This window comes from Malurus melanocephalus, unplaced genomic scaffold, assembly GCF_030028575.1.
Source record: "Malurus melanocephalus ecotype Western Australia unplaced genomic scaffold, MMel_1.1 scaffold_36, whole genome shotgun sequence".
Classification (NCBI taxonomy): Eukaryota; Metazoa; Chordata; class Aves; order Passeriformes; family Maluridae; genus Malurus; species Malurus melanocephalus.
The window spans coordinates 1,416,388-1,427,710 of record NW_026623268.1 but is presented as its reverse complement, the minus strand read 5'-3'; the positions used below and the strand labels follow the sequence as shown (position 1 = coordinate 1,427,710).

The following is an 11,323-nucleotide window of genomic DNA, read 5'->3' as shown; positions in this document are numbered from 1 at the left end:
GGGCTGCGCTCTTTCTGCCGGCGTTGAACGGGGCCGGGGGAGCGCTGCCCTCGCTCTGCCACCCGCGCAGGTCKTGCGGTGCCTCATCCCTGCCTGTTCCTGCTCAGAAGGCGGGTCACGGCAGCAGCCAGGCCGGTCAGAAGCACTGTGCGGGTGATTTTAAACAAATTCCGTGGCCGGTGCCGGCACTGCGGATCCCGGCTGCCCCTGCGGCCGCGCCCCGCCCGGGCACTGCCGGGAATGCGGGCGGCCGGYGCAGCAATGGCGTGTGAGTGGGAGCCCCTCGTTCCTCTCCTCCCCCGCTCCTGCCCTCCCGCCCGGGCGGCAGAAGCTCCGCAGGGGCTGTCCCGGGCGTCCCTCGTGTTCCCGGAGTGCCCAGCGCTGCCGTGGCCGGGAAAGGCCTGGGTGCTGGGCGCTGGTGGAGGGTGTGGAGCAGTGCCGGGAGAAGGGAGCTCCGCTGGGCACAGACCGGGACACAGCGCTCCACCAGAAATGCCAACAAACCGGGCCTGCTTCGCTTCCGGTGCTTAACAAGGGAAAAAAAAAAAACCCCAAAACCCAGCATGTTTTGTATTGTGCTACAAATGTGAACCATTATTTTACTCCGATACAGCTTTTACCTGGTTGTGGCCTACATTGCTTTAGGCTTGTCTTGAAAATCGCTTTTAAAGAAATTTTTGAAGCAGCTGGTCTTGGCTGGGAGGAGAGGTCTTTCTCTACAGCATTGCTGCACATTTCTCTGCATTTCTCTTGCTTCTACATGTGGATGTTTGTAAACAAAACTGTGGCACAAGTATCTCTGTTCTGTTATGACCGAGCTTTAATTTTGCCCCTTAACAAACTCCAAACGTGAGGTATAGGGAAAATAAGATTAATTAACCTTATTCAGTTTCCTAGTGTTTTAAACATGGGATTTTCTCTGAGTAGATGGTGCTTTGTTTTTATTTCTTTGTTATTATTTCTTCTTTTATGCAGAAATGTAAATATTTAAGTGTCCAGTTTGTCTGAACACATTCCACAAATACTGGGAAGTTGCTGACAGATCCCTACTATGGTTATCTACATGGGTCTGAAAACTATGGTTGCATCTGTTCAGAATATTAGATAGGCTTTGTTCACTTAATAGACCCAGTAGTAAAAGTCTCTCACATAAGGAGTGGCAAAGGGAGCAGTTAATTATTTGCTTAACCTTTAGAAATTAGCTCCTTAGCGCTGAAGTGAGAATTAAGTAGGAAAAAGGATGTAACTTGACTGCTCCTGATCCAGTCTCATTTTCACTTGAATCATCTCTTCCAGTTTTTTTTAACCACTGGGACTGTGTTGTGTCCAGCTTTGTCTTTTTCTTGTTGTGATGCTTGACTGTATGATGAGGGACTTTTCCAGACAGGAGAGGTGCAATGAACCTGGRATRCTTTTMTTTATAAAGCCAGGGAGGGYTTGTTKGTTTGTTTGAAAAGAAACAGTTCTACCTGATCAGGATGTGTTTTCCTACGACCTGGGTTACTCAGAGATCATGGAAGGAATTCCAAGGGGTGTGCACAAAACTTGGGACGTTGGAGAGCTTGCAAATGTATATCCTGCTTAGCAGGTGWGGAAACTATTGATAACACTTGCAACTTGGCCAGAAACCAGATTGCTAAGAAATTATCAGGAAAGATGGTGACCTTGCTTGGTTTTTATRGCCATTTCCCAGACTTGGTGTGAACTGAGGGATGAAAGCAAATAATGCCTTTATTTGGTGCTTTTGGGATTAGTGTGCTGGTGACATTGTGACATTGTAGGACTTGCAGTGCTCACCAGGCAACATGTGCAACAAGAAGATGGGTTCACCCAGGGTGCTSAGCCTGGGGAGGAGGGGCTGGGGGGCTGTGATCTCCCTTGTATAACATGAGCCTTTCCCCATGGACATGGACTGGGTGTTGCTGAGCTCTGATCTTTGACTGGAGCCGGGCAATGGCCATGCAGGGTTCCCATTTTCAGTCCTGGGTGTCAGTGCTCTCCCTGTTTTAAGAGACTGTTTGCACCACARYATGAGTTGGTAGTGGTTTATGTATRTATTAACTCATCTGTTYCCTTAAATGCTTGTTACTGCATTCAAATTTGGAAGAATTTCCTGGGGGGAGTTCTGCTGAATAATTTTTTTCTTTTCTGCCATCAGCCTTCCGCCTGGCTCTTATTCAGCTTCATGTATCTGCTGTTAAATCAGATAATCTCCAGCGAGCCTGTGGAYTGGTGAGAGAAGCATCAGCAAAAGGAGCAAAACTTGTGGCTCTACCTGTGAGTAAGGATCATGGTCTACTTAGCACTTAAGCCTCAAGCCCTTCAAAACCTCTTTCTAGTACTATTAATTGATTACATATTCCTTTTTCTTCATGGATATCTTAAATTCTGCATGAAGCTTCAAAATAAAAATTAAAACTTCCCAGGGGTTGTGTCTGGCAGCACACTAAGAGGTAGGAGAACAAAAATGGAACTAAAAGGTTGACATTTTTTGTAGAATAGGATTTTGGTAAAGTTTTTCTGGTTTAAATCCTAGGCAATTTCATCATTTATATATTCTGAATTCATGTAAGTTACACTGTAGTTTCATTGCTGAAGAATCATTGCTGAAGAAGTGTAAAARAAGACTAATTTTCAGCTAAGGAATGTTGAGGTGAAGCTGAAAAACAGATACAGAACAACTCTCTATTGATATGAGCATTCCAGATACATGAGAAACAAAATAGATTAAGGCATATTTCCAACAGGTCATTTGTGGCTGAATTATTAAGACACATTTCTCTTGAGACTTTTTCATGTGTGGAAACATAGACACTTAAAATTATCAATCACTTCAGAATTATTTTTTGAATTTCAGCCATGATTGCTTTGCTGAATTTTCTCACAGATGGTCTGCTGGCAACAGGGGTCCTTCCCAGTGCAGCTTTGAACATTTTTCCTCTTTTCGTGGGGATACTTGTGGTACTCATGTACCTTGCAGCATCTGACTGAGGAGTGCAAAGTTCATCTCTGGGCGAGTTTGGGTCTCAGTTTTACACACAGAATGTTTTCTCTCCTGCTGTCACAGGGGAAGTATTGGGAAACTTTCTCAGCTCCTCTGTGCTAACATGGTTCTTGTGTTGCAAATGTGAATATTCAGTGTTCTGCCTGGGCTCCCTGTGTAAAGATTGCCTGTTATTTGCTGGTTTCATCATGTGAACAAACATTGAATTCTCCAGACTTAGGTGAGATRCTCACTTTGCCAACAATAATTTATGCCTGTAGAATACAAGTTGTCAAACATGGGCAAGGTGTTTCACAGATTTCTGGGAGATACATTAGGAGATKAAATACTCTGTTCTGTTTCTTTGGGGCTTTGTTGTTTGTTTTAATGACTTTATATAAAGAAAAGTAACTCACAGTGAGTATATGAAGTTGGAGTCAGCTGGCTTTACTTTCATTTCATTGAAGTTCAGCCCAAATTTCAAGAGTCTGGGAAGATCGTTTTGACAGACTGCAGAGACTCCTCTTCCTGGTGCTTCCATCTACAGACTGTGCTGTGGGTTAGCTGGTGCCTGGCTGCCCTAGTGCCTGTATATGGGAAWAAAATATCCTTCCAGCTTGGGCTCYGTTTTTGCAGTTTGGTAGAACCTGCCTCAGTTGTTAAGAAGTTTGTTTGAGCAGATAAAGCAGGAATGTTTATTGTACTAGTCACAGCTTGATTTTTCTTTTTTCTCCCTTTTTCTTTGTGGGGGTGGGCATGTTTTTGTCACGTCTGATGAGCAAAGAGAAAAAAGGAGGCAGATTCTGGGCTGGGAGTCCCTTTCTTGTGGCAGAGAAGTTGCTGCCACGGTTTGATAGCCTATCTATGGCCTCCAGCTGTGCTCCTTCTGGGGACAGAAAAGTGTTGGGTGGGGTTGTTGTGTTAATTGAAACCACCCCAGAAAATGCTGAAGGGCTGGRCAGCCCTGGGATAGTGGGGTGTCTCACATCCTCACAGAGCTGGCAAGTGTAATGCAGAGTGAAAGGTCCTGACATCTTGGGCATCTCAAATACCACTGGGCCTCTTAGTTTAGGCATCTAAACTACTCTGTTAATGTGACTGTGTAAAGAGTACATGCCTGGTTCTGAGGGATAACAAATCTTTAACTAGGGCCTGGGATGGAGGACACTGTTCAGTTGTGAGGTAATTTTGTTTAAAGGATTGTTTTAGCAAAACAGTAAGTAATTTTGAGAAATATATGCTTTTGCAAACATCCTTTTAAAAATTAAGGAATCATGGGCCGTTTGAACATGAGCATTTTGAGAGGATATACTGAGCTTGTAACTTGTCAGATGAGCTGGTTGGAACTTGGCTGCTCATTCTGATGTGAACATCCCTTGTACTATTGCTAAGCCCAGAGCAGTGAATGTGCTAGCCTTACAGGATAGTCCTGGCTCATGTTCTGTGCAGCATGYATTCCACAAATAACCTGTTGTATTTTCAACAATCGTTCAAGTCTACCTGGCATTCTCTAATTTACTTACTGAGCTTCTATAAACTGAACTCCTGTRACTAAAGGTTGTTTGAGAGCATTTTTAGAGAGGAGTGTGAAAAATCAGGTACATCTCCTTGTAGTGGTGTTACTGGATTTTAGCTTTTTTCTTTATTTTCCTCTAATTCTAGGAATGYTTTAATTCTCCATATGGAACCCAGTACTTTAGGGAGTATGCAGAGAAGATCCCTGGGGAATCCACACAAAAGCTGTCAGAAGTTGCAAAGGAGTGCAGCATATATCTCATTGGAGGTATCTCACTCTTTGTGACCATCACACTGGGGCAAAAATGGGCAATATCTATTACTGCTGTTGGATCAAAATTACATAAATAATGCAGTGGGAAAATCTCTGTTCTCACCTTTCCAAAGGATCCATTCCAGAAGAGGATGGTGGAAAGCTCTATAATACATGTACTGTCTTTGGGCCTGATGGTGCAATGTTGGCAAAGCATAGGAAGGTAAGATGGCAGAAAACTGTTATGAAAAGTTTTCTCAGCAGTGTTGTACAAGTTACTTTATCTGTACTGAAAGGTGATATAAATTAGTAGAATTTTACATTGATAATAAATAAGTTTTGTTCCATCACCCATGAAATTCCATGTAACTTTTATTTGGGGCATGTAAGCCCCACTTCAAAAGATGTTCATCCATCTGTCATCCTTATGTAGAGCACAATACCAGAAGATATAATTGGTTTTCCTTATATGCTGGGAAAGCCATGATGAAGAATAAAACCTGATCCCACTCAAATATCTCTGTACCTTGGCCCAAGTCTAAAACACAGTGCCACTTGAGTGGGATCAGGATTTTCCCTCAACTTCCCAATGGATTTAGTCCTGTTACAGTAAATACAATTCTTTACATACTTTGTGCTATACCTGTGATTAGTGCAGACATGCAAAGTCCAAGTCCTACAGTTAAGCTGTCCCTGCTGTTCATAGTAAATGTTTGCTTACTGTCATCTTCTACCTCAACATTGCTTTGTGCTCCTGGAAAACTGCCTCCTGTGTGTAACTCCAGAGTAGTTAATGGGACTGTGCACACAGGGATCACTCCATGGTGAGCAACTGCTTATTTCTTTCAAGGATAACCCAAAAAGAGAATGCAAGGTTACTTGGAACAAATAAGGTGGTGCAAAATACCTCAGTGGTGCAGGTAATTCATTTATTCTGTTTGTTGATTCTACATTACCTGCACTCATTAGATCATCTTCTGCAGTTCTGTGTTGCCTTGCAGCTGTCATAGCACCACAAGTCTGCAAACCCAGGAGCTGTTTGTAGAATGAGTGCAGGCTTGTAGCGTGTCAAGGATGAACGAATAATAAAATAAAGCCAGCACTGTTGTTAGGAAGCTCTAGTTRGGAGTGATGCCTTGCAGTGTAAGGGAGGGATAAAGACTGCTGCAGGCCCTCAGAGGCATCTGCATAGCTGAAGTCATGGGAACTTTATGGCTTGGTGGAGGCGGAGGCATAAATTTTGCAGGAATGGAACTCAAATGTTAGAGACAAATCATTAGATCAAGGTATCTTGCTGTTTTGTAGGTATTTGCAACTTTAGACATGTATATTTCTGCAAAAAAGAAAAATGCTTTGAATCATCTTTGGAGGATCTAACAATCTTAAGCAATATTTTCTTTGGATCCTGACAAAAAAAGTAGTCTAGATAATAGTAGAAAACGCATGCCTAAAGAGGCTCAAGTACCAAGCATAGAAATTGTTATTAATTGTTATTAATCATAGTATAATTGCAGGTTCATTTGTTTGACATTAATGTTCCTGGGAAGATACAGTTCAAAGAGTCTGAAACATTGAGTCCAGGGAATAGTTTCTCCATGTTTGACACACGTGAGTATAAGAYAAGCCCTCTCTTTAAGGAGCTCTACCACACTACTGGAGTTCTTTTCCCCCTCCTCCTTCCCAGCAGTAGATTATTGGACTATCAGATTCATATTGGACATTTGATAACCATGGCAAGTACAGTTTAAGTTTGCTTCAAGTGTTTGGGTTACTTCTGAAACTTTTAAAAAGGCAATGTGGATGCAAAAGGACAGAGGAGTAGAAAAAGTTGAAACATATGTCTCCCCACTTAATTAAGTAATGTTCCTATTGGTTTGTTAGAATGAAGTGACTGTATTATTTATAGCAGTTACAGCTTGAAAATGGTTCTTATAAAACATGACTTAGAAAAGAATATATGTAACAGCTGCAGTGTACACTGCTTCATGTGAGGATGAAATAGTAATAGAGACGATTAACTAAATCAGAAATCTCATTCCAGCCTTCTTGAATCAACCCCATCAGATAAAAAAGAAAAATACCTACTCCTCCCCACCCCACATTTTTCAAAAACTGACACTGTCTGCTGAGCTCTCACAAGAGTMTTGTCTGCCACAGTCACTTTCTCCTTCTTGCAATGTGCATTCTCTAAGAAAGTACATGACTGTGGTTTTACTCCATGAAAAGCAAGTAGTGCTTTCTTTTCTTGARAAGGAAATTGAAAACATTGCAGCTAAATGAAAGAGGAATGTTACACAAAGACCTGATAGAACATGCTTTTGTGGAAATGGCTGTTGTTTAAGGGTAGATAAGACTGCTTCTCACAGTCTTTTTCTCATCATGAASTGTGAATTCTCCCCCACCAATAGCCAGTGCTTGTTGGACACACATTTAAATATAGCTCCTCTTGTTGCTGTGAGCCATTTAMAAAACAGTTGGCAGGATGGCCACAGGGAGTCTTGTGATTGCTTTTGTGTGCTTGTGATGGTGATGTGACTGCTGTCTATTGTGTTTTGTGAACAGCATACTGCAAAGTGGGCCTGGGCATCTGCTATGATATGAGATTTGCTGAGATGGCTCAAATCTACGGCCAGAAAGGTAAGGCTGAGTCACCTAATGGGGCATGGTCAGCCCTAAGGCCAGGCCAAGGCAGGGCTGTTTCTGGGTGGTACATCCTGGGTGATCCGTGTGATTAGGCATTCTTCTTTTATTTTCAATTATGTTATTATTTAAAATATTTTATTATTTGAACACAAAATGCATCCTGTGGCCAAGAGTTATTCAGACGAGTGCCTCCTCTCATGGAGTAAAGTAACCATCACTTGCTGAGCCACATTTGGTGGTGGAGTGATGAAGCTGGGGATATCCCCACATCAGGTGGGGATATCACAGTTCTTGGCTGATGTAACTCATTGTGCATGGACAGGCTCTGATTCCATTTTGGGCAGAGGCTGGGAAGTATTGGAAGAAACCTCACCTTGGATTACAATGGGAAGGGCCACTCTGGGGTAAACCATCTTCCCCTTAATGACCTTTTTAATTGTGTCTTAACAAAGGTTGCCAGCTGCTGATTTATCCAGGGGCTTTTAACATGACCACAGGACCAGCTCATTGGGAACTSCTGCAAAGGGGACGGTAAGATCACAGTAACAGCTTATCCTCCTGCTCTACAGGAGTTTGGGTGCATGGAACTGAACTTTCTTGTGTTCCAAATGACAGTGTGACAGAAGGGCTGCTGCAGAGCCAATCTGCCATTGCAGCTGTACCATCCCCAAACCTAGCATGGGACATCAAAGTGTCCATGTAAGGAAATGCTCAGCCTTTACTCCTGTCAACCCCTGTTACGCCCTTTCAAGGACCTTTTCCCAAGCTCCCTTCACACACAAATCCTRCAGAGAAGAGCCAGTAACTATTTGGGAAGTGCTGTAATTATAGGTAGAAATAAAACTCTGAGATTGCTGAGCACAGTATTATTTATTCATTTGGTCAGCTTCAATCAATTTTTCTGCACAGTGAATGAACATGTGAATTACATGATATTTTATGTACTAACTCTGGAGCCCGGTGCTAGATTCTTCTCTTCCCAGTCTCTGCTTTCTCAGACCTTTGTGTCATTCACAGTTTTGGCCAGTCATTTAGAGGATATATAGCTTGTTCTTCAGAGTGGATTCTTTCTCTTCTGCTTAATTAAATGGTATTATAAAAAACAAATCTTCTAACTTTTTCCCTCCCTTCATCTTTCTGTGAACACAGAGCTGTTGATAATCAACTCTTCGTAGCTACTGTATCTCCTGCTAGAGATGAAAAAGCATCCTATGTTGCCTGGGGACACAGCACCGTAGTAAATCCATGGTGAGTTCAATAAACAAAACCACCTTTTTTGGTTAAAAAAATATTTTACCTGACAGTCTCACTTCAGTCCTACATTTCCATCTACTCTTAAAAGTTCAAATTCTTGGCGAAAAGCACATGAGACTTGAGCCTACATTCTTGAAATGATCATTTAAAACTGAATTGAGTGTCAAACTGAAAAAGAAGAAATAAACTAGAACTAGTTTGAGTATATGTTCATTTTTGTAATGAAGATGCTACTTAGTACTAGGATTTATCATAAGTTGAATTGTTGATGGCTGACTTGTCAACTTGTCGCTGAAGTTCAGTCCATTATGCATATGGTATGCATATGGTAATTCTTTGTGTAGAACCAAACCATTTAAAACAGCTTACACAGAACTATCTCATTTCCTCAAAGAAAACACTGCTTTGACATAAGAAAGAACAAGGAGGTCTTCAGCTAGAGAAGAGATTCTGACTCAAGCAGAAGTCACCCAGTTGCACAGGAGGTAAAATCTTCAGGCAGTTGTTTTTCTTTCAGATAAATCTACTGATAGTTCTCTTCAGATGATTGCAGAGTAGGAAAAACTTTGTCTATGTCTTGAGCTTTTAACTTTATATGATGAAAGCACTGACAGAACACTTTGTGGAGACATGGTAAATCATCTTCAGTAGTTCATGCAGAGTAAGAGTACAATCAAAAGTACACTCCTATTAAAAGCCAGTAGGATCTTAACAGGAGAAAGTGTCTTCCCCCATATGGTTGTCTCTCTCCCCTTGAGGTATGCTGCATGCTTGCAGGCACTGGTTCTCAGAGTGGCTTTTACCATGGTTCTTGATCTTTGAAACACACTTATGTCACATATTAAAGCATGCCATATATAAGCCTGGAAGCCATTTCTATCATGCCAGAGTTATGGACTATGATGCTGTTTTTAGGACAGCCCTGTCTTTGCAGCTGTAGGCATCAAGGGTAGGAACTCCTTTTTGTACAAACAGCAGCAACTGGACTGATGAGACCGATGTGTTAATCCTATGAACAAATGTGCTTAATTTTGCAGGGGTGAAGTCATAGCCAAAGCTGGGGCTGAGGAAACAGTTGTATACACAGATATAGGTAAGGGAAAAGTTGTTCTGGTTTTTCCCCCACTTTTTTTCTTCAGACAGTTTTTTAAGTCTGTGGCCTTACACATGCAAGTACAGATGATGCAGCATTCCTCTGCCTTGTCCAGCTTTGTTTGGTTAAAGCAAGAACGAGCAGCACTTGGCTGTTCCATGTGCTGTACTCTCCAGCTGTACTCTTGTAGCTCACTTTCTTACCTTAGGATAGAGCAGAGCTGAGGCTTCCTTCAGTCCTGGCTGCTCACTTGCAATGCCCTACAGGCCCATTCTCCATCAAAGCTGCTRTTTGCCCTGTCTTACATCAAGGCTTTTCTTTTTTGGCTGCTGTTCTCATAACTCTTTTCTTCTCCCCTCCAGATCTAAAGAAACTTGCAGAAATACGTCAACAAATTCCTATTTTGAGCCAGAAGCGTTGTGATCTGTACGGTGTAGAGATGAAAAAGTGAAGCTGGGTGAAGGAAGGTTCAGCTGCCACAATGGCTGTTGCCTTTATCTTTGGAAGGATTTCTTTACTAATTGATCCACAATTTACTGCCAAATGTGCCAGTTAAGAAACCACCACATAACAGAAAACTTGGTGGTGCAATTCTAAAATGATTCAAATATGACTTTTATATCTCCTCTCAAACGGAAGTATTTCATAGTATTTTGCAGCTAGGATAAAGATGGAGATGAAATCAGTTCAACACAGCAGTAATTAACATTGATTTTTACGCATCATAATGTTCTTGTTACCTTTTGAGGGCTTTTTTGTAGAACACTAAATGGAAATCTTGTTCTCTGAAACTCCCTCTCAGCTTTGGTATTATGAATTTTTCAGTGAAATATCAGAAAATCTAGAAGCATGATTCTTCCCACTCTGTCCTTTTTAGATGTACATTCCTTAACTAAGGTCCTTGAATGCCCTACTTCTTACTTGGAAAGCTTTAAATTTAACACACTGAGCAAAACAGGACAAATTCTGCTCTCCACTACTTGGGACAAGGCAAGGAGCTGCCAGACGGAGCTGCTACTATAGAAAAATCTGTAACAGTTTTTGTTTCATGTGTCTTGCCTGGAATATGTGTATTAAACTCTCCTCATGGCAAATCCTRTTTATTGTTCAAGTGACATGAGTTACTGTGTTATTGTAATAATTCATATGTTGCCACACCTTTGCTCTCCATACTGCTTCCTTAATAGAATGTCTGAGTGGGTTTTAATTCTGCTGGAATTTTTCCCCTGGAAAAGGTTGAGGGGAGCCAGTCAGGTTGGAACACTTGTTGCACTGCTAAGTCCTTCTGCCCACAGCCTCCCAGAAGTCTGCTTAATGTTAAATGCATTATTGCTACCAAGGGCAGCTCCTGTCCACCATAGAGAAGATGTCTTATTCCTTACTGCAGCTTACTGCTAGTGCTGCTTTTGCTGGAGACTAAAAAACTGATTGTGAAAGATGGTTTTAAAATACTGAAAACCAACCAAGCATGTTGTAATTTTGATTTTTTTTTCTTTTTTGGAAGGAAGACATCTTTTAATGTAAAAAGAATTTTGAAATTATGCTTTTTATTCCTTGGGATGAAAAAACGAAGCAACTCACC

General features: G+C 41.7%; 1 protein-coding gene across 1 annotated transcript; it reads left to right on the top strand.

Annotated features, from left to right (window-relative positions):
• The first annotated feature begins 189 nt into the window (after window positions 1-189).
• NIT2 (nitrilase family member 2) lies at window positions 190-10,839 on the top strand. The gene is made up of 10 exons (XM_057364164.1): window positions 190-268; window positions 2,159-2,277; window positions 4,646-4,766; window positions 4,886-4,974; window positions 6,266-6,359; window positions 7,314-7,388; window positions 7,847-7,925; window positions 8,544-8,642; window positions 9,686-9,741; window positions 10,104-10,839. Exons 1-10 carry the CDS (start codon window positions 241-243, stop codon window positions 10,190-10,192), a joined length of 849 nt encoding a protein of 282 aa, XP_057220147.1. The 5' UTR covers window positions 190-240; the 3' UTR covers window positions 10,193-10,839.
• The last annotated feature ends 484 nt before the right edge of the window (window positions 10,840-11,323 follow it).